The sequence below is a fragment of the Hoplias malabaricus genome, chromosome 4, assembly GCF_029633855.1.
Source record: "Hoplias malabaricus isolate fHopMal1 chromosome 4, fHopMal1.hap1, whole genome shotgun sequence".
Classification (NCBI taxonomy): domain Eukaryota; kingdom Metazoa; phylum Chordata; class Actinopteri; order Characiformes; family Erythrinidae; genus Hoplias; species Hoplias malabaricus.
Genome location: NC_089803.1, coordinates 68051469 through 68079203, shown reverse-complemented (window position 1 = coordinate 68079203; position 27735 = coordinate 68051469). Strand labels below are relative to the sequence as shown.

At 40.6% G+C, this 27735-nt stretch overlaps 1 protein-coding gene across 1 annotated transcript; it reads right to left on the bottom strand.

The window, feature by feature from the left end:
* On the bottom strand, nucleotides 1-27735 carry dcn (decorin). Its single transcript, XM_066668593.1, has 8 exons — nucleotides 27570-27735; nucleotides 15653-15881; nucleotides 7652-7764; nucleotides 5581-5794; nucleotides 4125-4238; nucleotides 3853-3946; nucleotides 2758-2896; nucleotides 1-1591 (listed from the first exon to the last, which is right to left on the bottom strand). Exons 2-8 carry the CDS (start codon nucleotides 15867-15869, stop codon nucleotides 1391-1393), a joined length of 1092 nt encoding a protein of 363 aa, XP_066524690.1. The 5' UTR covers nucleotides 15870-15881; nucleotides 27570-27735; the 3' UTR covers nucleotides 1-1390.

Genomic DNA, 27735 nt, shown 5'->3' with positions numbered 1-27735 from the left:
ATATATTTTATTATTTTCACCCTAATTCAAATCTTCATTCATAAAATCCAAGAATTACATACATGTACCAGGTGTGTGTGTGTGTGTGTGTGTGTGTGTCTGTGTAAGCCCCCAGAGAGTGTACGTCTAGATTAGACTAGATTTGGTTTCGACCATGAGCCCCGTTTCAAGAGAGGTCACCTTTATTGCTGATATATTAAAGTTTGAAATACTACTGTAAGTGCTTGTGCTTTAAGCAAAGAGAGGGAGATTTTTTATACAGCATTTATGTACAGCTTCTATACATGAGACAATCACTAACATGACAGAGGGGGACATGCTTGTCCATGTCTACTTGCTCCTTCATCTCCTCCTCATACTAACACAAAAGAAGAGACATCAAAAAAGAAAGAGAGAAATACACACACGCATGTAGCATGGCACTCAATACACCACTCCTTTTGAAAAAGCAAGCATATAGGTCTTTGGGAATTGCTTCTGTTAAAAAGACAATATAGTTTATTCTATATCTTGAAGAGCTATGTTCACCTTGGCTGCATTTTCTATACTATGTTACATGGCAGTGGGGTTTAGGATGATCAGAGAACACAAATGCAAATAAACTGAAAGGAAAATGATAAAACACATCTGAAGCAAGAGGAAGAAAATGACTGCAATGAGAAGTTTCTCTTAATTCAAATTTCCTGCTATGTGAAGTGAAAATGGAAAATGTGCGTGTGACAACACGCCGTGAACACTACTGCTATGCAGGTAATAATAGTTGAGTACACCTATTAAACCAGCTTTTGACCCTTCACTGCCCGCTCAGCAGGCCGGACTAGTCATCGGAGTTTAGGAAATGGCTTAAGTCCCAAAGATCCAGAGAGGCCAGGAGTGGATCTTTATACAAACATAAATCCTCATTTAATTACATTCTGCTGAGTCAAAGGGATATATATATATATACACACATATATTTGTGTGTGTGTGTGTGTGAGTGTGTGTGCACTTGGTTATTCTAAGTGGTCATGGCTTTTTTTATTTAACAAAGAATCAATACTTATAAAATCAAGATTAATCTTCTCCACTTTTTCTCTAATTCCAGTAGCGCTATATGGACATACAGGAAAGACAATGAGAGACAGAACCTAGAGCTTTTAACTACACTAAAGTTATCGGACCATTTTTTTTTTTATGGATAACTTATTGATATGGTTATTGCCCAGTACAATGTGTAGAATTAGTGAATGAGTGAATGTAGCATGGTTTCCTGTTTGAGCGTCACTTTAGTGGACCCCAAACACGCTTTTGAGTCACTTGAGTTACAACATTTGAATTGAGTTTACACACTCGTGGTGCTGCTGGAAAGAGATGGGATGAGAACAGTGATCAGGCGCTCAGATTGGACGCTCTACTTCTTCCTGTAGTTGCCCAGCTGAATGGCGGAGCGGTCAAAGACACAGCGGAAAGTGACGGGTTGAACTTCCCAGTAAGACACGGGGTTACTGAACAGACTGATGCCAGAATACATCGCCTTCTTTGTGTTGTAGCTTGGAGGGCAGAAATCTTCTGTTCCAACATTAGAGATCTTGTTGGAGTGGAGATAGATCACCTGGGAAGAGGGAAGACTGCAGTGGTTAAGGACTGTCATCATTAAAGCTACCCTCCAATTATTTTTTACTATTTTTCTAACCGTTGTCTGTATATTTTGTAAGAAATATGCTGGGAATGATGCAGGCTTTTGTATTTTGAGAGATCTGTGGGATTTGGCTTATGTGCATTCAGATCTGTCAAACCCATCTAATGTGTGTGTAGTGGTGCAGCATTGAACACCGGTTCCCCATAGGACTCCTTAGGATCATCACTGGCAACCTCTCAGCTCTCATCTGTTGCAGGAATTATTGCTGGAAGACTATAACTACATACAGTACTGTGCAAAAGTTTTAGGGACCTGAGATTTAAAAAGCTATTTATTACTGCAATAAATATTTATTTGCGGGCAGCACGGTGGCGCAGCAGGTAGAGCCGCAGTCACACAGCTCCAGGGGCCCTGTGAAGGACTGGCGCGCCCTCCAGGGTGTATTCCTGCCTTGCGCCCAATGATTCCAGGTAGGCTCTGGACCCACCGCAACACTGAACTGGATAAGGGTTTACAGATAATGAATGAATGAATGAATGAATGAATAAATGTTTATTTGCTCAAAACAAACAACAAAAAAACAGTAAAAAATTTGAAAAAAAATTAAATTATTACAATATGTAGTGTTATTCTGTATGTGAATGTGTTGGTTTAACCCTTTCCAAATCTCTCCTCGTTGTAGTCTAGTATAATTTAAGGTTATCACTTAATAGCTAATTTTACCAGTTAATTAATACTTCTTTATGTTATATCAAGGGTGATGTTGATTTAATAAATCCATACCCTCAATGAGAACAAACGTTGGTCTTCACACTCGCTCACTTTTTTACCCTTTTGCATTTACTGTATTATTGTAATACAATTTTCTTGTATTCATTTTATTATGCATTTTTCTAAACAGGAACCACACTTTTTGAGAAGATTACTCAGATTCTGCACAGTACTGTACATTTATTCGTACATTATTTTAAAATAAAAATTATGCAGTCATTTCCCAATAGGTTTTCAAAGTTTAGTTATTCTGCACTAGCCAATACATATTTTTATTAATCTGCGCATGTAGCTTTGTAGTGCTCGGCTGGTGGGATGTGATACAGTGGCTGGTCTTGAGCTGTTTATGTGTTTTCATATGTGTTCACCTGGATGTATTTGTGCTCAGGCAGGCCAGGGGGCACACTGGTCAGAGTGTTGTGGTCCAGATGTAGCTCCCGCAAGTGAGGCACCATGGCCAGAGTCCCATTCTCCACAACACTGATCTCATTATTGCTCAATCCCAGCCTTAACACACACACACACACAAAATCATTTGTAACAATACAATGTTCTTACCTAAACATCAGATGATTTTTTCCTTCTGTTAAGTAGAACACAGAGGTCTTTTCACTCATCCATTTATTGCTTTATGTTTTAATCAAGGGAAATGGTAAGAGTCCAAAACTTTAAAAGAGTCAATACACGAGAAGGTTACATGAGAACTCTGAGCTTCATGGATACAGCCGTGGACCTGGGCACTGCAGATGGAAAATGGGACTAACAGTTTTCTGCCTTTTCTTCATTTTCCAAAATAAACCAATGGATCGTGCTGAATTGTATTTATGTAATTTCATGGCAAGAACCCCTGAGCTTAATCATTTTCATATGAACCTCACAATTATCACACGATAAAATTAGATTGGTTAATTTTGCCCAGTACCCTTTCACAAGTCTTTCCTATGAAAAAAGCTATGGAAACTGGAAGAGTGTGACTGTGGATGTGGATGCTGGGTTTGGGTTCAGTGGTTCTGATTGGCTTAGAACTGAAAGGTTGTTGGTTCTGTTCCCAAGACTGGCAAGAAAACTGGGGGTGGTGGGAGTAAAAGAACAGCACTGCCCTCCTCCCTCAATCTATGGCTGGGTGGCCATTGAACAAGGCACCGGACCCACAACTGCTCCCCGGGCACCGGAGATGGCTGCCCACCACTTTAGGTGTGTGTTCACAGCCCCTAGTGCACTAGTGTGTGTGTATGCTCACTGCCCAAATGGGTTAAATGTGGAAGACACATTTAATAATTTAATAATTGCACCACTAGTTGCAATGCATCATATGATATCCACACCACTATGCACTGTGGACTGATTCTCATCAACAGTTCAGTAGTGGAACAGGGATATTGTCTCTGAAAGAGGTGGTGGTGCAGCCAGTGCATACTGGCCTTGGCTTAGAAAAAATAAATATGAGTGAAGTGAAGTCTTACTTGGCCAGGTTCTTCAGTCCTTTCAGACTGTCAGTGGTGACTTTGGTGATTTTATTCCCATCCAAATGAAGCTCAGACAGAGAGCTGGGTAGACCTAGAAACAGCAGTTTAGTTACAGGAAATAGTTGTTAAAAATGGTTTTAAAATTGTCTGGTATAGTTATATTTAAAACCTTATATTATTTGTTGTAGCAAGAACTCATTCCACACTATTTAGGACGAAATATACCCTATCCCTCAAATGTTTAGCACTAATTTGCCCAGTGTGTTTACCTTTGGGGATGGCGGTAATATTGGTGTCAGCGATGCGGATGTAGGAAACCCTCTTCAGATCTGCAAAAGCCCCTCCATCCACTCCTGAACTGGTCAGCGGGTTGGAGCCAAGCTCTAGAACAAGTGAAAAACTTTGTTAAGGTAGTATTCATTTCATTATTTATGCATGAGAAAATGGTAATATATTCAAGACCATGTTCATCCTCCACTATAATCCATTGGTATGCCAACAGTGAATAACCGGAAAGGCCTGCGGTCTGTGATTGGCTGATCTGTGCAGGTGTGTTCCATGCCGAGGGCCACAGCATTTTAGCAAAGCTGGGGCGGCCATTTCACACACGGCTGAACAAGCCCCAATGGAAAAGATTTTTAGTGAGTTTGGGGGACGAATACATATGAATGTGCACTGCAGTGAAGTGGAAAACTCTGAGTATCTGCAAGGAAACACACAAATATGCACAAACACACACACATTCTTGTACAAATACAAACAATGCCCTCTGCAATAACTTTAATGAAAAACAGACTCTTGCACGTTATGAGAAAAATCAGTGGAAAAATATTCTAAATGGCCATTTGAAGACTTGTACTTGAAGGTTGGGGTTCTTTTGGACACATTTACACATATATTGGGTCTACTTTTAATTCTGACTGGCTTTTAACATCATAGACTTTGTCCTTATTCTCATGCCGCTGATTTCTGTCCAATCACATTTCAATATTTTTGTGTGTTACCACTATAGTACACTTGTAAATCCTTAACTCTTCCAATAAATGCTCTTATTCTTTTGTTGTTTCACTAGAGGAGGGTGGGTTCCAGAGAGCATGGCTTTTCATTCTTGGCTCATATCAGTGTTTCTTCATGTTATTGTGAGGGAGTTTTTACAATGCCATTGTCGCCTTTGCGGCACTCATTTGGGGCTGGGACCTGGATGTCTGTAAAGCTGCTTTGTGTGAAGTCAAGTGATAAAAAAAACATCTATAAATAAAATGGGATTGAATTACATTTTCCTAGAAGTTTTTCAACGTGACACGTGGATATGTTGCACTGTTATGACTTATGCTCCTTCATCAAATCTCTGTGTAACTGTATGCTGCCGGCTCTAGGGATTGTTTGGATTCACTCCATAGTGCTGTTCCACGAGTGTCACATAGTAACAGACTCTTAGCCTCAAAATAAATGCAATTAAATATTTAATGTATCAGATAACTTTTTAATCCTTAACATCTGGTGCAAATACAGCTGCTAAAAACCACTGCAAACACTGCCACAAAGGCATCATTTTGTCTTGTAAAACCAATCGCCAGAAATACATGTCTGTTACTTAACATTTAAAAGAACAGGGAAGGTCACTGATGGAACATTGTAGCTACTGAAGCTTTTCTACTGAGCCACATTCTGTTGATGGTCCTCCAGAGAAGCAGAACTGGACTAAGACCATGACCCCACACTTACCCATGACGATGACGTGTGCCATGCCAGCAAAGGAAGCTTTCTTGATTTTGCTGATCTGGTTCTCATGGATGCGCAGCTCCTGGATGCTCTTGGGCATGTTGGCAGGAACTTCCTTCAGCATGTTCTTGGAGAGGTAAAGCCTCTGGAGGTTGACCAGGGGAGCAAATGCCTTGGCGTGAATGATGGTGATCTTATTGTTTACCAAGATAAGAGCCTGGAGGAGCCAAAAGGGTAAAAAAATAGTCATCAGGTTTCAATGGGAATGTTGTGAACTGAGGACACTTGTAAGAACAGACAGCCTCTGGATATTCACTGCCTGCTGTTGTTGTTTACATTCTGTGCTGATTAAGAAGTGTGTGGTAATTATATAACAACTGAGTTGAGGCATCAACAGCATTGTTCCTGTTCTATCAAGTTTCAGAATAACCTTGAACACTACTGACATCTTGGAAATATAAATGGACGATTCAGCTGCAAAGCTTTTGAAAGGACTCTCTGTGTTTGTTTCCTTTTACTGGACCATGAGTGCCTGAAAAGTGTGGATTAAGCTGTTAAGCATTTGGCTGTCCAACATGTAGGAAAACAAAAGGGATTGATACTTAGTAGTAGTGCCTTTTCCAATAGCAGTCTGCATTCGAGCAAATAAAATGACCATTTATTTCCTCAGAGGTAATTAAACAGTTCTGGCAAACACAGCAACGTGGATTGTTCTCCAATTTTTCTCCGGATCAGATTTAAATCCCACTGGAGGCCTTTGGATCCAGGCTGTTAAAGGGTTAGCCTATTCCAAAACATAGAGTGAAAGATTTCTCCCTCCACCCAATGCTGCTGATACATATCCAGACAGGCAGAAATGCAGGGAATGTGTTGATTCTCACAGGGGCAAGTAATGTACCGTAGAAACTGAGCTGGACCTGTGACAGCACCCTGTATTTACTGTGCTTCAGAAAGCACTATTAGTGTACAGACAGAGGGCTGATTTCCAAAAGTGGATAGTTTCCCCTCCCTGCACCTGGAACTGCAGGCATATGTTAGGACTGGGAGAATCCAAATGGAGAGTGAAGTGGGGGAGGTTTCAAATCGCATTTAGTTGTCTTCGTACGATAGTTGTATTACAGTGATATGATGTATAAAACATGAATCTTGAACATGAATACATGGTGTAACATCATGCTCATGCATGTCTCAGCAAACAGAGGACAGGAGTCCAGACGAGCTGGAGATGATCACTGTCTCTGGATGAGTAATTTGGACCTCCACCCAGTAATTTGCATGTTCCTAATTAATTTGAGAATAACATGGGTATCTGTTATCTACTATTACAAACGTCACAGGTCTCATATGAATACCCTGCCCTGTATGTAGCACTGCGTGATGGGGGAGCCCTAGCTATTGGTTAGAACTAGTGATAAAGGGTACATATAGATTTCAGAGTGTATGAGAGTATTTCCTGTATTGTTTTCTCTTGCTATTAGATGCATCTTGATGCAGCAATATTATCTGATTGGTCTTTCCTTACACCTCTACCATTGTTGTGTTATACTCATTATAGTGATTTTTCCCAGAGACAGAGCTGTGTTTTGATACCTGCTGGCTATTCTAATATTGTCATTTTAAAAGATTATGATGGCAGACACACTGTCTGATCTGTTTCCTTCAGGAACACGCCAGAGAGCAAATCACTCCCCTACCCCCAAGTATTTTTAAAGAACAGATTGGTTGGAATTCTTTGCAGATGAGATAAATATTTGAGTATCCAGTTTCCAAACACCAGGAACATTTTGGACTGTGCTATTTTTCATTCCCTTTTGCCTTTGAAGAGCACATGAAAACTTGCTTTCAGTGATCATTTGAGATGTTCTAGAAAGCTCTACATTTTAAACTTTCTCATCAGAGTTAAATGAGGACAGCCTTACGCAGTGCACTTTAGATCTGAAAGGATTTTGTAGTTGACATGTTTCTGACAGTCTAATTTAGTGAATTAAAGCAACAACCATGAGAGAGAGAGAGAGAGAGAGAGAGAGAGAGAGAGAGAGAGAGAGAGAGAGAGAGAGAGAAAGATCTAGCTTACATGAAGCCCTTTAAGGCCTTTGAAGTCATTCTCTCTGATCTCGCTGATCTTGTTGTTTTGTAGGTCCAACAGAGTGGTGTCTGCTGGGATATCCTCTGGAACATTCTTCATCCCTGAGGAACAACAAAGGCAGGATCGATAAGAATATTTGAAGGTGATAAATTGGTGTGTGTGCAAATGCTGAGCTTAGACTTTGAATGTACTTTTCAACATTAGCACTGTTACAAGGAAAGCATGCATGTAGAAAAGCAGCTAGTGTCGAAAATGGAACCTGTCTTAAGATGGCTTCTTGCCTTGGACCTCACTGAAGTGTTTCTTCTATCCAAGGACTGTTAAAATAAACCTTACTCATCCACTGAATGTGTCTGCTAGTTAAAAACGTCCCCTGAGATGAGTGATTACGATGGAAGGAATGCAAGGAAAACATATCAGAAAAAACTCTTGATTGTTTTCAGTGGGATTCATCTGGCAGACAAAGGTTTCTCTGTGAGGCTCAGAGCATGGGCTGATGGGAAAGTGAGTTTTTTAGGGGACTCTGGAAATTTCCCCACATTAAAGTGGTCACTGGCTGTGGATCAGGTCGGCTGCTCTCTGTCAATTTTATGGCCAGAGAGTAATGACAACCCTGAGGTAGAGTCCAGTGCTTTGGCCACTAAAGAAAAAGGCTTTTAAAATCCAGACGGACATTTTAGATGCTTATGAAACCACATTGACTTAGACTGCACCTATATTTATATACGTATAGTGTAGTCTATACTTCAAATCATTTAGAATTGTATTCTGCAAAGTTTTCATCAACATTAACTTGGTAATGCCAAGAAAGGACTCGAGTGGGATGAGTGTGTAAAACTGTCCACAGGTGTGAGTGTGTGAGTGACTGGGTGAGTGTGTGAGTGACTGGGTGAGTGTGTGAAACTGTCCACAGGTGTGAGTGTGTGGGTGACTGGGTGAGTGTGTGACTGACTGGGTGAATGTGTGAAACTTTCTAAAAGCTGTGAGTGCATGAGTGACTGGGTGAGTGTGTAAAATTGTCCACAGGTGTGAGTGACTGGGTGAATGTGTGAAACTGTCTAAAAGGTGTTAGTGTGTGAGTGACTGGGTGAGTGTGTGAAACTGTCTAAAAGGTGTGAGTGTGTGAGTGACTGTGTGAGTGTGTGAAACTGTCTAAAAGGTGTGAGTGTGTGAGTGACTGGTTGAATGTGTGAATCTGTCCACAGGTGTGAGTGTGTGGGTGACTGGGTGAGTGTGTGACTGACTGGGTGAATGTGTGAAACTTTCTAAAAGGTGTGAGTGCATGAGTGACTGGGTGAGTGTGTAAAACTGTCCACAGGTGTGAGTGACTGGGTGAATGTGTGAAACTGTCTAAAAGGTGTGAGTGTGTGAGTGACTGGGTGAGTGTGTGAAGCTGTCCACAGATGTGAGTGTGTGAGTGACTGGGTGAGTGTGTAAAACTGTACACAGATGTGAGTGTGTGAGTGAATGTATGAAACTGTCTAAAAGGTGTGAGTGCATGAGTGACTGGGTGAGTGTGTGAGTGACTGGGTGAGTGTGTGAGTGACTGGGTGAGTGTGTGAGACTTTACATGTGAGAGTGTGTGAAACTCTTTAAAGGTGTGAGTGTGTGAGTGACTGGGTGAGTGTGTGAGACTTTACATGTGAGAGTGTGTGAAACTCTTTAAAGGTGTGAGTGTGTGACTGACTGGGTGAATGTGTAAAACTGCCCACAGGTGTGAGTGTGTGGAGTGACTGTGTGAGTGTGTGAAGCAGTCCACAGATGTGAGTGTGTGAGTGACTGGGTGAGTGTGTGAGTGACTGGTTGAGTGTGTGAATCTGTCCACAGGTGTGAGTGGCTGTGTGAGTGTGTGAAACTCTTTACAGGTGTGAGTGTGTGATGCCCTGTGATGGTGGTGGGGTTTGGGAAATTTTCTCATGGGCCAAATTAAACACAATGACAGCTCTGTTATACAGCATTGGTTCTGGAACACGATTCTAAAACATTTCTGTAGCTAATGATCTTAGTACATTTAGATATTTTTCATAAATTAGCCACAATATCGATCTAACCTGACTGGCCTAAAAGGTGAATTCTCTTGCCGCAGTGTGTTTCAATAGGTCTAAGTGTGTGTAGTAAGGTTTATGACATGCCTGGTGTCTGAGCTCCCTGACCTTAGACTTCTGTTTCAGGAGAATATAAACGGAATATGTCTCACAGCCCATTAACATTTCCACAGTGGTGTATCCTGAGTAGCTCGGGTTAAAGTGAACCACTGAGTGTACAAACACTGGAATTCAGAGGTGGGCAGCAATATGACAGTAAGTGGGAAGGAGTGATTTATTTCACCATTTTTGACATGAACCATTGGCTATATGAGTTCTAACATTGGGCCTAAAAGCTTTTCTCTCTCTTTCTGTCTGTGTGTGTGTGGGGTGGTATATAAACAATTTGGAGAACTTGTCACTGTGTATGATATAACAGCAGCTGACTGGGCACAATGCAAATGGCTCAGACACTCATCGTTCCAGCGTTTGTGAAAGGTGTTTCACGAATGGTTCCTTCTGCTCTGTTTAGTCTCTGGAAAAACTCGTCTCACGGCTCAGACCACTGACATGGATATAGGTCAGGCATGAACTATTTACACTGAATGGACTTGTCTATTACAGTTTACTCAGGATAATACGAAGATTTTATCAACATTATAATACCCGCCAAACAAGGCTGTGTAAACACTTCTGAAATGTTGATTACATCCGCTGCATATTACAATTTACTGAAGATAATACATAGTTTATATCAACAATATAATGCTGGAGAGAAGGCTTGCTCAGCCCTTCTGCATAAACAGTTCTGAAATGTTGATCACTTCACTGCACGTGATAAACAGAGCCCGATTGTGGCCGGAAATAGGAAGGAAATAATATATTTGTAATTCCATAATGAACTGTCACATGAGAATAAAACAATAGTGTAACCATCTGAGGCGGAGGTCAAATGGAAGGCAAGAAGTAAGACAAGGCACATGAAGAAGTCCAGCTGCTCTGCTGTTTAATAATTTTCTTTTATTTGGTTATCGCCTCTTCTCTCCACTCCCAAAGACAGCAGAAGTGTTTTACGGCCTGGACACTGGCCTGTGTGTTTTACACTACGTCTAGCATGGACAGGCTTTGATTCTGTCCAAAAGAGTTTTCACGCCAAATATTTTAACGATTCACAAAGATCTTCAGTGTAGGCTTTGGAAACAGAGATTGTGTGTAATATTTTATGAATGTCAATAGAACATTTGTTTGTTCAACTTTAGCAGAACATTTTTAACACTGGATATGCTGCAAAGTCTTTACTGTGAAGTTTATGAAGTCACCAATTATTAATCCATTTTTAATCACATATTACATATTATATGGAACAAAAGGTGTTCTATTATTATAGCCCTTTTTGACAAGGTGCTATATAGAAGCATGTATAGCACATTCTCCATCAATCTGAAGAACCCTTTTATGATGCAAACACACCTTTAATCTGGCAAAAGGTTTTTCAAGTGTTCAGGGTTATATATAGAACCATTTCCTTTACTAAAGAGCTCTTGTAGAACCAACATTTTTAGGTGTGTACTCCTACTGCTATTGGACTACACAACTGGTGTGACGATATTGAGAGAGAGAGAGAGAGAGAGAGAGAGAGAGAGAGAGAGAGAGAGATTCAGAATATGCTGTGCATTGCAAAGAAGTGTGACCCCTGACGTCATGGTTCAGATTGTTCAAACGTGCTTTCATCCTATAACTTTGCAGTTGGCTCAAGTCAATGGCCATGTTATATATGCACTTACTGACACAATCACTTCTCTAGGAAACTTGTGTGTCTACACATTGCACACACATTTCACATTGGGGTTTCATCCTGTAAGCAACAGCAACAGCAAAAACACACAAACATACCAGAGTCTCCACACATTTCCTCAGCAAACGGGTTCCATTTACAATCAGTAGCGTTTGGGCCCTGCTCAGTGTTTTCAGTGCTGTTTTCCACACAGCTGTGTTAAAGGAGCTTGTTTTTCACCACAAAATATGGGTGAGTTTAGATGGAGAACAGGCCTGTCAACTCCCCTCCCCTGCCCTCAGTTTCTCTCCCCTCTCCTACCCCTTCCCCTCCCTTCCTCTCTTCCTTTCCCTCTCCTCCCCTCCTCTCCTGCCCTTTCCCTCTCTTCCTTTCCCTCTTCTCTCTCCTTCCACACAAGGCTGCCAAAGCGTCTGTAGAACAGATGAGGACTGGAGGATAGTGAATCCAGCCTTTTCTCCTTCTCTGTCTCTCTTTTCCTCTAGGGAATGCAATGTTACTTTATGAAATAATGGAACTTACTCTTCCTCAGCATTTATTTGTCTGACCATCTGTGATCCTTTAACAGACCCAGAAAGGAGCTGAGCATGATTACATTGCCATAAGCATGAGCTCTCACTGTTTGTAAAAGTGGACTGGTAACAACTTTGCTGTTTTGAATTAGTTTAATAAAGTCCGCCAGAACCGTCAGGGTATGATTCATCCAGAACCTGGAGTTCATAGTAGACCTAGAATACTGTGCAAAGAAATCAGAGAATGCTGCCCATGTGTTTATTTTCCAGTTAAAATGCCCATTGTTGCTTTTCAGAAGGTATTTCAGAGAATTGATATATAGGGGAAAAATGGCAGCTTCCAGACATGGAGTTAAAAAATATGAAAAGAAAAATACAACATTGGACTCCAAACAACCACACAAAACCTGATAGAGCACCAAAACTGACACATTATGGTGCTTTTTCCAGTGTATTGTACCTACACTACTCAACTGTGCTCACTTTCTGGTAACTGATTGGTTATTAACTACTACAGCTGCCCCACAAAATGTAGCTGGTCATATTGCAAAACTGTAAAGGAATTGTGAGTTTTGGAAACCACATCAGTGGCAGTAATGTTAAGTATTCTTGTTGTTGTTGTTTGGGACTGACAGCACTGTCATCAGTACAGGCAGATCAGCAGTGCTTCAATGTTGCACTGTCCAGCTCTCGTTGGATTATTTTGTTGGCCACTGATCCAAGGAGAATTTAAACCTCTTCAGAATAGCATGGAGTAATTTAATGATCTGCCTCTGTCATTCAGATAAACACAAATGTGATCACTGCTGTTGCTTGGAGAGTTTACAGATGGCCTGTTTCTGTGCATGCTTCCTCTGTGAGAAGACAGCTCAAGGCAAAGTGTCCACCCTTCAGTTTGTCACTGTTGATCCTACTGATACCTGAAACTGGTGGGAGAGTAGGGCAAGCACATGCTTCTTCTGTGAGATGTGAGATCAGTCCATCACATCATTCACTATCACTAATGCAACACCCTGAACACTTTAACACACCAAAGGAGAATGCAAACTGCCCAGATCTGTCACATCAGTTGACGATGTGAAGATGTTTGTGCTAGCTAGCCCCATGAGCAGTGAGAATGGGGAAGAGGGCACCATCTTACTCACACAGAGAGTGAGCCAGAAAGGACTCTCAGCCTCAGATGGCTTCAGCTAAGATTGAAATCACAATCTTCTGACAATACAGCAGCCATTCTGGAGCCCCCAATAGTAAAGGATTTATATTATATTTAGCTGCTGAGGTTTCTGTGTAATTTCTGCTAAATATAGCATATGTTTCAGCTTGTTTCTTAACAATGAAAAGATAAACAATGTGTACCTAATGGCTTTTTTCACTGAAAATTACATCAATGAAGGTTGGTCTTTGACTTTGGCACAGTCCCGTACATAGCAATCAGTTTACATATAGTTTAGCCTGGAAATTGTGTTTAGATTCAAACTGGATGCAAACTGGAGTTTAATTAGAGCAAGAAACCCAGGAATGATGATGAAAATTTAAATTTACCACAAGTCTGGAGGACTAAAGGTCTTTAAAAAATAGGGAAGAGCTTCGGAGTCACTGAGTCTACTTCAGTAAAACACAAACACAGACCTCACAGTGAAAATCTAGTGAAGACAAAGAGGATAGAGCTCAAAAAATGAACACATTTTTGACCTCTTTCTATAACAAATACTCTGCTGCCGAAAAAAACTAACAAAAAACTGATTAAAGATAGTCTTAAACTTTTCCAGGTTGAAAAATAGAAAGATAAATTCACACACACCCACAAGTCTGTGGAAGTAATTAGGAAAAGGAGGAAGCTGTCCTGCAGCCAGAGCTTGGTTGTGTGTGGACGTGAGTTACATTTCAGGGCATGTGAGAACATTTACTGTGGCTTACAGACACAGGCACCTTATTAAAGCCATAACTTGATGATGGGCAGATCAAGCGGGAGCAAATAATTATTCATGAGTCTATAAAACACCTTCACTTCTGCCTGTTAATGCACATCAGTTCCAACTGTGAAATGGTGTGGCTTTCACAGACCTGCAGCTTAACAGCTTCCGTGAGGCAAATACCATCTCATTTTTGGGGAAGTCAAAGCTGATAGACTTATCACTCTGGTGACATGCTGAAGCCAATGAGCCAAAGTTCTGCCTTGCTGATTAGATATATGTTTCCTTCTCCCTACACTGGATCTTTGCGGAACTGGACATACAGAGTATGTCAGAATTAAGTGCACATCTGGAGAAACAGCCTGAATCATTTTAAGGGGAATGTAGATTGGGGAAACTGTCATGCCAAATGAGTTAGGACTGTTCTTGTTACTTCAAACCACATAACATCATAAGGAAATATCAAGGATAAATATGATACCAGAAAAATACATGGTAACTTTAATACTGCTGGGCGATATGACCATAAATCAATATCAGAATAAATGTTTAACTGATTACGATTAATAAATATGTTTTCATCTTTTGCCCTCATAGTTCACTGACAAGTCTTGTGCTGTGAATATGCTCAAGTATTAAAGCTGGGGCATTGTTTGTAATGTTGCTGAGAACCTGACATTGTCTTTTTTTTTTTTTGAGCCATGAACTGTTCATATTTGGTGATGTGATAGTGCTTCAAGTGTTGAAACAGGCTTGTGGGATTAACTCTGGTTGCAGAAACTGTTTATTTTATCAGTGTTCACACTTGACTTCTGTTCGTCACCACTAAAATACATTGAAACCACAGATTAAGCATTTTACGTTGGTACAAGCTGCTTGGTCGGCCTCTGTGTTTAGGTTCACCTCCATGTTGTTTCCATGTGGCAGATTGGATGGGGCAGAAACATGACTATGCTTGGTAGTGTGGTTTTAAGGGGACAGTACATAAAGGAACAGAATTAAAAGAAACATCAATTTAATCTATATAGGCAAGTGTACATCAAAGTTTTGAATGTAGATCTAATTTATTTCTGATTAATGGCCAAGCCCTAACAATTAACGTCTAGTTAAATTCCAGGGTTGTTAAAACATGGCTCTGGATCAGATCATGGAAAGCTTGGTAAATAAACTGTATTCAATCAATGAAAATATTATGAAGACTCCCCAAGTGTCTATAATTATTTATCAGTTCAAGTCATCCCCGAATGCACACAGTGCCACCAGCTTCTGGAGGTTGGGATGGTGATCACGTGCTTCCTTAGAGACATAAGGCCAATGCAATGCTTCTTTTCCAACAGTTGCTGATGAAATGCCACTGAACACTCTAATGTGCTGGACGAGAATGCAAACTGCCTAGATCTGTCACATTAGCTAGCACAATGAACAGTGAGATAAGGGACTACTGGAATAAGACCAGGACCACTGGCCTTGAATGTCTAAAGCATCACCAGGGAGCGAACTAGTGATCTCCTGTTGATAGGATCAAGGCTTAGGGTCAGTCACAAGCTCCAAAACAAAACACAGCTAATGCACCAGTGTGACACGTTTCATCCATGTGGAACACAAACACATTTGAATATAATAAGATTTCTAAGCAAGACTTTAGTGCAGTGAAATAATTATACTGCACTCTGTAGAAGAATGTCTGCTTAATGGCATAAATATACTGGTAAATATCAAACTGATTTGGTGACACAGAAACAGCTCACCTAGATCAGAGCACTGCACCACGCGTAGGTGGCACTGGCAGCGGAAGGGGCAGACAGGTCCAACAGGCATTTCTGGAGGTGCAAACTCTTTAGTTATCTCTGGTAGATCGGCCGAACCGGGCTCATCCTCCATCATGAAGTCCAGGAACCCCGACTGCTGGAAGGGTATAGCCCAGCAGACGGACACCAGGAGCAGAGTGAGACAGGCCAACCTCATGATGTCAGTGACCTGCAGGGCAGAGGAGACAGGGCAAAAGCCAGGAGGTCAAAGGTTGAGTGTTTTATATGGCAGCTGTCACAGAATGTGGGGATCAGTTCATAGGTTGAGGCAAATGTGAGAAATTAGGGTTTAGGGTTAACCATTGTCTGTTTGTTTAAAGAGAAGAGTCAATAAACAGCACCAAATGCACTATTCAGAATTTGTCAGTGAACGAATTAACTGTAACAAATTAAACTGGAATTTTATGTGAGATATGAATGAGCTTTACTTTACACATAGGGTTGCCTATATAAGTGTAAGCACCTTCAGTGCAAAGATGCTGCATGTTTGTGTTTTATTTAGCAGATGTGTTAAATTAAATTAGTTGTATTCAAGCTTATTTAAGGGTAATTAAAAATATAGTTGAACCCATGTGATTCTGTGACCAGGGAAAATGATGGAGGCTTTGTTGACAGACTGTAAAACCTTTGGTCATCCAAATCAGCCTATAATTATATATTTTTGATTACACTTTATTTTATTTAATTATTATTTATATTTTGCACCAACAACAGAGTCCATATCCAAGGGCACAACCATGCACCCACTAACCTGCACCACAGGTGTGTGTGTGTGTGTGTGTATATGTGAATATAAACAAAATCTTATCCTTAGGATCAAACCATAATAAACAGTGCTGCAAATACTTTCATAACAATTTATCAAACGAACAGGTCGTGAAAAGAATAACAACTGACGTACCAAGAACTCAAAAATTATTTATATGTATCTAATAATTTAATATATACGTTACATTTACATCAGTACTGACATTTCTTTTGGTATAAGGTGGGTCCAATTCTTGTCCCATGTGCCACATACCGAGACAATAAAGAGGTATCTACTGTGTATTGGTTATGAAGTACAAATACAAAGTCAGGAACAAATGTGATAAGGGCTGAAAGTGTCGAATCTTCACAGCTGGCAGAATACATTAGGCACAAGGTAGAATAATTCCTATAATATACAACAAGCGAAACCTCTTTATATCTAAAGGCTAAAACATCTCGGCCATGCTTTATGAGTAATTATAATATAAGATAGACGCATTATAGCATCAAAACTCCAAATAATATGTCTGTCAGAAATGATCAAAAGGAAACCTAATTACATCCCATCAGCATTAAAGCATTATGAAAGAATGTAAGAAGGTGTTAAAACGTGCCCCAGGAGCACAGGCGTCCCACAGAGTTAAGCTCCAGTGCTCATTAAACGCAGGACTGAGCTGCTCCTGAAGAGGTTCATGAGGTGCGTCAGGTGTATTATATTAGAGCTGGAAGAGACCTCCGCAGGAGGCTGGCTCTCCAGGAGCAGAGCTGGAAATACGTGGTCTACAATGAACACTTTTAACAGATGCCCCCTTGGAATTTGGAGCTCGGGGTTATTGCATTTGACCTGGTTAAATACCCTCAGCAGATGAGATTCATTTCACCTTCAGTCAAGGAGATTAAAAGTGTCCTCACTCTGTAGAGGCATGTCAGTCATATACAAGCCTCTTTCACTTACTATATACACACATGCACACACTTGTGTCTGTGAATTATGGGGACATTACATAGATTTTCTTTTGTTTTTGGAGGCTTATTATTGACATTTCTAGAAATACTACTATCTTAATCTTAACCCTAACCTTAACCCAATTATAAAACATGTCAATGATTTACATTGTCGGGAACTAGCTGATGGTCCCCACAAGGACAGTTCCCCACAGTTTGAGTGTGAAAACAGGTTTCTACAGGTCCCTGTCATAATATAATATATTTCTGGTACACACACTGATGCATCGACATATAAAGAGTACATTTGAACTCACACAGTCCTGGGAGGGAGCCTTTTGAATCAAAGGAAAATTGCTGGGTAACTAAAATTCAGGGTCATGTCAGGTCTAAACATTTTTGCCTCTCTCTCTCTCTGCCTCTCTCTCTCTCTCTCTCTCGCTTTCTGTCATCGTCTCTCTCTCTCTCTCTCTCTCTCTCTCTCTCTCTCTCTCTGTACACAGTGTAATTACAGTACAGTAATCCAAATGTCATGGTAACTTGGGTAGCTATGAAGTTTAAACTTGACAACCTCATCCCCAATGCAAAAGCCATGATGCAATTCACTGCACACTCCTCTGTTCAGTTTGATCCATATCAGTGCTCTATAAGAATCTAAAACCAGAACTTCTTCAAACCATGGTAATAAACAATGAAAAATATACCATCATGACAATTTAAATAATGTTAATTTCTGCTCACACTAGTGACCTGTATCCACTAGAAGTCTTAAATGACACTTCCCAGGACACTGGTGTGATTTCACTCTCATCCTATAGTTATGTTTATGAATAATCCTACACAAAATCCTAGTTGGATAATTTGCATTGGTATTAGTATTAGCAATAATGTAAGTAGGTAAAATAAAATATGCCCTGAGGAGACAGTCATTCCAGACTGGGTTTTTCAGCTTTATCTGTATTTAATGTTTAAGCAAAGCTAAAGGGGAACATTCACATTTGGCTAATGTTTAGTGTCAGAAGGCTTGGAGTCATGGCAGAGATTTCAGCAAACCAAGCAAGAAAACCATCTCTGAGGATGTTTTAAACAGGGAGGACCCATGTACCAAGATTCTCCAAAGAAGCATCACATCTGTACACTGCCATTCACAAGCGCAACCACTTCAAAGTCTCAGACAGAAAGTCCATCCAACCAGGAACACAGAATCAGACCCAGCAGTTGATGGAAAAGACGATGTGTAATTTTAAAATGACGAGAACCTAGCAACACACCCAGACTTTCAGAGTTGGTAATTGGCCGAAAATGAAATTTGACCAACGTTCCTTGAGGTGGTGACAGAGGAGAGAAAACAAGTCAAACAGCTTGTCACTACAATATTTTTTTTCCTATCCAAGGCATGCAAGGTTCCCTAAAACTGTTTGAGAGTTTTCTAATGCACAGAGATATTAAAGAAATCAGACAATCGCTTCACAGGGCCAATCGCTGCAAGGCTCTCAGGCCAATGATCTATCCAAATAATATATATTCTTCCTCATGACAGAGTTTAGAATGGCTCCAAGGCACTGACTTAATCAGTTGGACGAAACCGAGTACCTCTGTTTCCAATCCAAGAGAAGGAGGTTAATCAGAGTCCCACACATATCGGGTTCCAAGCTCCTGCTGGCTCAAGACACGTACAAAATGACAAATGGAAACAGCAGGAAAAGTCTCCAACGATGTGACTTTTGACCCTTGGTTCCTGCAACTCATCACTGCTGATTGACCCTGCAGGGATACGTGCTGGAAGCAAGAACCTCATTCATCAGAACGGTCACTATGTCATCTAAAGGACATTGTGCTGATTATCCATCATTCCATCCAAAGCTCAGTATCACAGATAGAAAACAGCTGGACCTCTTGGTATACAATCATACTATCGAAATGAGTCCTTGAGCCAGTGTTATATTATACAGATGTGCCCAGTATGGAATTGAGATTATTAGCCTCAGATGCTCAGTAGACTGAAGGAACTCCTCTTAACCTGTGCACCTGGAGCTCTACTGGTGGTCTCCCCATCACCAAACAAGTTGAGGCAAGAGTGAGCCTCCAGCGCAGCTTTCACATATTAATGGATTCCTACCATGGCTTTCTGACCACCTCCTCCCCGCCCATGAGTCTCTAGGAGTGAGTGCTCTTACACACAGTTCAGCAGGGCGTAATCTGAATTTAGGCCACATTCTGTTAAGGCAACAAGGTGGAGATCCTGATGAAAGCTGAAACGTTAGAGGATTTGGTGCTGCCTTGTCATTGTTGGCACATGGGAAAACATGGCAGTGATACAGGCCTGTTGTGACAAGGATGGTTTGAGAACATGCTTAATCAGCATAGCCTGGAGTAGAAAGAAATTCCATGATTTATCGAGTGCCAGGAAAGAGCTAGGTAAGAGCTAGATACTGCATTCAATACTGGATATTCCACATGTGCCTTACAGCTAGTTGCCTCAGAGATCAGTCTTCTCAGTTCAGATGTGACTTTAAAGCCTTAGCTTCTGTTTTAGGTATCGGTTTCTTAAAGCAGGTGGGATTTCTCTTGTTTGATACCATTTGAATATAACTCAGCATGTGTCTCTTCATTACTTCCTTAGAAATTAAATAAAGACTTAATCTAACATTTTATAAAACAAAACCTCGGTGTTGAACATGTGGAATATGTTTCTGTGGCTGGCCATGAAAGAACAAAGAGGGCACATAGGCTGTTGTCTGGTATTTACTTACTGCTACTGAAAACAGCAATATTTGCTCACTGAGTATTGACATTGAATTTTCTTTTTCTATTGTAATGAATCATTTTTAAGAAATGTTAAAATATTACAGGACACCAGTGGTGATATTCTTTTTGTATAAAACTATATTGTGTGGCCACAATGTTGTAAGGTGTGGGAATTACATATTTAAGTCATTGCCATGACTTACTGAGGTGTGTGGTTGTAATAAGCAAGTTTTGGCTTTGACTTGGCTGTGTAGCGCATGGAAATAAGATAATTAAGCTGTTCCCAGTGACTTATTAAGTCATGGCTAAGCATTAGAAGCCCATTCCCATGCTTTAGTAAGTTGTGGCTTCATGTTGCATACTCATCAACTCCGTACAATATTACATTCCACAAAAAAAGTGTTTACAAACACAGACGCAAAACCATGTGGTGACACTGGCATAAAATAAACCATCGGATACTTGGTCATTTCATAGACTTTCTCAGAGTGTCTAGTGTGAGATATCAGGCAGTGTATCCTCAGTCGATAGCAGTGGCAGTGTGGTGTCTATGGGCACTGAGTCACTGATATCACCCGTGTTATAACTAACTAAACATAACCTCTGCTTTCTTACACTCTGCTGGACAAAACAGATAACTGTCCATGTGGCACACAGTCTTTCATTTATCCATTCCCAACATTATAATACTGGGCTAACCAGCAAACCCTGCCAGATCATTACAGTCTCTCACCCCTACTGGAAAGCACTTCACTCCTGTGGACCCTAGAGACAGCCTGATCGAATCAAAGCCACGTGTGTGTTCAAGCCAACAAAGCTGTGCTGCTAGCTTTTTCCAGCCTTGAATACATGCCTGGCCTTGTAAAGAAAACTGGCCAAATGCATCACCCCTGCTCCTCAGACCTACAAAATTGAGAAATGGGGGTGTGCAGTTCTCAAAACAAAGCTCCCAAGCCTAACTTTCCCTGCTCTTCCTTTCTTTTTTCCACCCTCTGCCCATGTCTTTCATGGTCGCGAAGTCTAGGCTGTGTTAGAGCAGGCCTTATTTGTCTCCTCGGGCAAAAAGAAGTGTTGGGGGGGATGATAAAGGGTTTATGTTTCCTGTCTTCCCTCCTTTGCTTGTCTTTTTAAGTTCTGACAGTTCTAAAGAACTGGCAGGAAGTTTATAACAAGCTGCAGGAGATCAATAGCACATTATCTATTTTAGTTTCTCATTCAATGTGGAAAGGACATATTGACTAATTCGGCTCTGTGAAGTTGCCTTTTCGTAGTGCAAACCAAAAATTTGATTAAGACTCTGCTTCCATCTAACCTTGATCAATCATCAATTTTACTGTGGAATGTAAAATTCAGTAGAAACAAAAAATTCAATAAAAATACATTTTAAATTTTAAATTTTTAATTTTTAAATTTTAAATTCTAGTTTAAATTTTCAATATAAAATTATGAACTATGATGTATGGTTACACATTTGACAAACACATACATTTATATAAACAACTCCATCCAGTTATTCTCAAAAAACACATTTTGGAGTGCAGGGGGCTCTTTAACCTGTAATACTATGTAATTAGTCTGCTGCTCTATTGAAGTTGTACTGCAGTTAGAGTTGTGATAGAGTTTATAAGCCGTATGAAGTGAAGGGTTTAAGCCTGCTCATTGTCTAATTAAATATACAGTATTTATATAGGGCTCCTTGTCATTGTGTTTGATGATTCTGTCTCAGGACACAACTTCCCCTGGCATCCTCCCATATCCCCCACAGTGCTAAAGATTTCTCTACAGGTTGATTACAGTGGAGGGGAAAATAACATGTAATTAAAGCGGAGAAACAGGTAATGAAGTTGCTGTGCTGTGCTTATCCGCAGAGGAACTAAAGGAAATGATTCAGCTGACACACTTTCTTGTAAATAAAGTTTCTACTTTAAATTAATCTATATATTGGAATTAAATACATTAAAAAAAACATTAGAAAATGTCTGTATTTACATTGCATGAAAATGTAATGACGAACAGACCAGTAGAAACAGCCCAAATGTATTAAACCAATAATATACATTGGTCTTAGCCAACTACAGTAGCAATAGCTATATTTTGTCTCTATTATAAAAGTAATTACAACCTCAATAACAAAATAATCACAAAATAACACAGGCTTATATCCTAAGGTTTGTGGACAGCCTTCATATTCACTGTCAATTGCACACATTTTGGACACAGAGCTTGTATTAACTTCATTGCACCTGGGGCAATGGGACAATAAGACAATGAGAATCCATGCCCAATGCCAGGCATCAGTTCTAGGTGTGTAAAGCATTCAAACTAGCATTTAACTCTGAAGCAGTGAGGGAACATTACTCTGTAGCATTCTTATGAGAACCAGTACCTCATCTCCTTAATGTTCTTTCTACTGAATGCCATCAGATAGTTACATGAAAATGTTTTTAAAAATCTAGTGTAAAGCCTACTGAACCTAAAATAACAACAAAAAGAAGTAACACTAGAGGATCATTGGTTCTCTCCCATTTTGGCTAGGCAAGGATTTGTTTGAAGAGCAACAATTGGCAAATTACATAGAACACAATATGGGCAGTCATGGCCTAGTGGTTAGAGGACCAGGCTTGGTACTGGAACATTACTGGTTTGATCCCCAAGACTGGCGAGGACATCCACGGCTGAAGTGGATCCAAGGTACTGAACCCACAACTGTTCCCTGGGGATGGCTGCCCCCGCTCTGGGTGTGTGATCACAGCACCTAGTGCACTAGTGTGTGTGTGAAAGACACATGTCATTGTAGGTTATACAATGACAAATAATGTCACATTACATTGTATAGTCCTCTAAACTGTTCACTTTACTCAGAGACACCTTGACTCACAGACACTGATATGACTGCACCTTTAATTGTCGAGAATCATAGTTAATATTTATTTTTATTCTGCTCCAACACGCCTTTACAAATGATCTTTTGAGGTTTGAAGCATGTTGAAATGCACCGTGTAGGAAATCATTCCATCCATCCATCCCCGTCTTCCAATTGCCCTTATCCATCCACAAACGTTTAGAGGCCTGTCTGCAGAAGGGCTGTCAGCAATGAATCACACGAGGTATTTATAAGGCTATGGGACATTTAGAGCATGTGTGCCCCTTTTAAAGCCATCAACACCCTTATGTGTGCACTCAAAACACTCGTCATCTCAAACCCCTGTCCACTCTGAACTGATCTCCACAAAACAAATGATCTGTCTCTTGCTTGAAATCAGTTTTCTATAAATGCCCAGAAGACTAAAATATCTTGAGTGAGCTCATTAAATGTGAAGTTAATGACTGTAATCAAAAGTAATTTTCATACATTTTAAAAGATGTTTCCTCACCATTTGTTACTCTCCAGTCTGTTTGCGAGCTCAAACCCAGGAAAATGTGTTTATGAAGCTCTCTCTCTCTCTCTCTCTCTCTCTCTCTCTCTCTCTGCTAACAGCAGAGGCATCTGGAGATTTTTTAGACAATGGAGAGAACTCCAAATGTTAAAAAGCATTTTTGCTGTTTTGAATTATTTAAGGTAGAAATATCTCAAAACTCTGGCGATGGCTAACTGAGTTACCCAAAGTGCTACAAAACTAACCAACTCGAGTTTTGGGTTTCTGTGGAAATGCAAACAGTTATTAAAAACTTACAGACAAGTTCTACCTCAGTCATGTATAAGCACCAGTCATTTTTCCCCTCAGACACACCGTTCCACCTTAAAAGACATAGAGCTTTGAACTGCGTTAACAATAGTAGATGATTCCTTTTAGGTTTAAACAGAGGTGGCTAGCACTGAGCACTGAATAATGTGAACTAGTGAAGCTCCAAAACCAGTGCTGTGACCAAAATCATTTATATTTGTTCAAAGGAACATTGTAGTCATGTAATAGAAGTTCAAAATCATTGGAATGCTTCACTGACCTGCAAAAGGGAGAACTGAACCTTTCTCATTGATACTCCAGGCTCAGTTCTGCAGAAACTGCACCATGGAAGGAAAAAACGGTACGTAGAGTTATATTTCCTTGGTGCAGATTGCACACAGGGCAGCGTGGACCAATCTGAATTTGGCAAATTAGCATTTACACTAGCATTCTCGTCATTTTTCCAAAACTACAGGTGCCAAAGGTACAGCCCTGAAGCAGCAGTAAAAGTGAATGAAAGTCTGCCAGTACTACAATTAATCAAATATTTATGAAGTTCCACACATGCGGCCAGTTACAAAATCCAAGAGCACATGATCATACAGCACACACCCTCTTGTCAGTGACAATATATCAAATTTAAACCTAGTTTATGGAGCTATTCAGCGTTCCAGATAGAGGTACTACAGTAGATTAACTATGAGATCTTTCAGGAATTTATGTCCGTGCAAGAATCTTTCAATGCCTTAAAGTCATCCAGTGTTCCCCATATGAAAGTAAACACTAATGAATCCCACTGCCTATGTGTGATTAAATGAAACACAATCCATTAAATAAATCACGCTTTAAGCTGATCTTAGAACTCACTCAGATCGTTCTGCAGTCGAGTGGTCAGAGCTTTTCCAGACCACTAACACAAAGTTAATGCAGCTGCCAAGATATAATTAAGACTGTTCTCACAGGCCTCAGAGAAAACTCTATTATATTGAAAAAGTGACCTCACTATGCTCTTCAGGCACTGAACGACCAGGATTCAGGACAGTTTAAGAGGTGGTATGTGAGCTGTTAAGCCACATCAGAACTATTTCATGAGAGAAAAAAAAGACAATATGCTTGCTGCCATTAACCGCAGAAATATTATCCCCAGCTTGAAACGGGATTCATTCCTTTGGTCCAGCCCACAGCCCTTTTTCAATATCCTTCTCTTCCTTTGCTTCCTGACCTTTATATTAAATGTGCTTTGTTTGACCAAATGTAATAAACAGGGATACTTTGGCTTGGGGCTAGCGTTAGAAATTTCAGCTATTCCAGTTATTCTGAAGGAAGAAGTAGAAGAAAAACGAAGAAGGGGGAAAAAAAAGAAAAACAGGACGATAGCCAGTGGCCAGCGTGGCTACTTTTTGGACTCTCACCTCTGAAAGTTACAGGCCAGATGGAGAACCCTGGCTTGAGAAGAATATTCGTGGCATGGGCTAGTAACTTGATCTGAGGTGGGAGAGGAAAAACATGGCCATGAAATCTGCAAGTGTTCACTGGGAGCAGCATCAAGACACAAAATGTTCCCAGTGGTGGCGTTCAACAGCGTTTCCCAATCTTCACTCTCACGGGACAGATCATGCGGAATTGGAATATGATGTAAAGCCCAAAAGTGATGTGGATTTGTCTGGACCCTGACCCACCCCCTCCCTTCCCTCTGCTCCCTCCTGCCTTCTCTTAGTCTCTCTCTCTCTCTCTCTCTCTCTCTCTCTCTCTCTCTCTCTCTCTCTCTCTCTCTCTCTCTCTCTCTTTCTCTTTGGTTGTGTTTTGAGTTAGTTGGGAATTTTGTGGCTGCTTTGCTGGGAAGTGCTCAGTCATATCTGCCTACGGTCGGAAGGAAACAGTATCATTATAGGATTAATGAGATGTGGGTGCCAGGTACTCTCTTTCTCTCTTTCTACCTCTCTCTCTCTCTCTCTCTCTCTCTCTCTCTCTCCATTCTTTTCCCCATCTGCATGCCTTCTTGGGGCAAGCCAATGCCATGAGAAAAGAGCTTTAGAGCTAACTCCCCCAACAAAAACCACAGACAGACTCACAGTTAACTTCTCCATTCGTCTCCATCCACATTCTTCATCCACAGTTAGAGAAGAGCTTTCCAACAGGTTATGGTCTGTATATTTAGTGTGCATGTGTCCAAATTAAAAAGCCATTTTCATATTAGTATCAGAACAATCAGAACATATTAGTATCAGAACAATCATTTACAATGTATCAATTCCTGCACGGTGTCACACTCTGCAGCAATGTAGCCCCGCCCATTCACCTGGAAATTATAAGGAATGTTTAAATGTGAATGAATATGAAAAAGAGTGATGGAAAATGATATTGGAACAGTGAACCACGTCTGTTGTGATTCATAAGACTCCCATTTGAAATAAATATCTAAATAATAAACATGTATTTTAAGGAGTCATTCATTAACTTCTTGTAAATGTATTGAATGACCGTACACTGGTATTCAGTGTGGACTGCAAGGTCTACAAAAGGAAATGGCCAGCTTGAACATAAAAAAGAAACATATGGGATAAAAGAAACCAAGGGCAAGATGATTGTGTTTCCATTTGAGACAACTTCAGAAAATCTGTGCCGTCTTTAATGCCCTGCTCATTTTGTTCTCGGCAAGACCACGCCATTTTGGGGAGAATGCCCAGATAGCAATGAATTTTCAGCCCAAATGTGGCACATCTGCAGTTCTCCTATGGCCCACATTTGGCCTTGAAAAACAGGCTGCCTCATCACTGCCACAAGTCCACCTTATATGGACCAGATGTCAGGTGTGATCTGGACCAAATCTGACATCTGGCCACGCAATGTGCCGTAAGACAAGTCAAGTCCGGCCCACATGACACGTGCCAGTGCCAAAGTGACACAGGTTAGGCCCAAAATGTGTCTGCCATCTGGGTGATAAGTACGGGCCATGCCCGAAATAAAAAGCGTGAGGCACACAAATTTAATTGTGTTTTGTTATTTGGAGAAAAACAGTGAATATTATGATTTTGACCAAACTAGAGGTAAAAGAGGAAAGAATGTTGGAAATCAGAAAACACACACATGCACACACACACAAACATATTTACATGCAGCATCAGGTAGGCCCACTTGCACCACACGTTAATGTGGTATGTAAACACTGTTAAAGTTGCAAAGCTAGCCATTCAATCCCTGTCCATATATGGAACAAAGCTACAAACAAAACCCAGTACATTTACATACCTACACCTCTTCAGTTACATAGCATTGAATTTGCCCCGCCCATTCATGCTGAACATGCAGTACATTGGATCCCAGGATGCCTTATAAACTGGGGTAGGATAAGGGGCAGCCAATTAGAATCAAGGTAATTTGCATATTTATGACAGCACAGTAATCAAAGCTTTAAGAGATACATGGTAATTTAAAGCCAAAGCCACACAAACAGTTAAGTGGGGAAAATAACTTTGGGCCACTGGGAACACTGTAAAGTGAAGTTAAAACATATTAAACGAACAGGCAAAAAAAAATCAGCAACTCTCACAATTTCCCACATAATCTCCTCAAAGTATTTCAACCCACTCTGAAAACCAAGCTCCTCACACTTTCCAAGGGATGTTACCCAAAGATCTACAGAACCATTCCTCCTTTTGCTCAAGTTGATGCTCTTTTTCTTTTTTTTTTCTTTCTTTTTTTTGTTGGTCTTTTTCAATGTATTGAGATGAGTGTAAAGGGTCTCCTACCTGTGTTGTATGTAAAGAGCAGAAGATGAGAGGACGTTCAGCCACAAATCCAGACCGAGTGATGGGAGTGGAGCTGCAGCACGGCAGGCCAAGGGCTGATCACTGTGTGAACGCTCACAGCCAAGCAGCAGGCAGGTGTGCTCAAGCAGGGAGGAGGGGACGAGAG

Coding starts and splice junctions, on each gene's coding strand:
- dcn (XM_066668593.1), bottom strand. CDS start 15,869: ATGAGGTTGGCCTGTCTCACTCTGCTCCTGGTGTCCGTCTGCTGGGCT. Junction 5,795..7,651: donor AAGGCCTTAAAGGGCTTCAT/GTAAGCTAGATC, acceptor TGGCTCCTCCAG/GCTCTTATCTTGGTAAACAA. Junction 3,947..4,124: donor TATTACCGCCATCCCCAAAG/GTAAACACACTG, acceptor TGCTGTTTCTAG/GTCTACCCAGCTCTCTGTCT.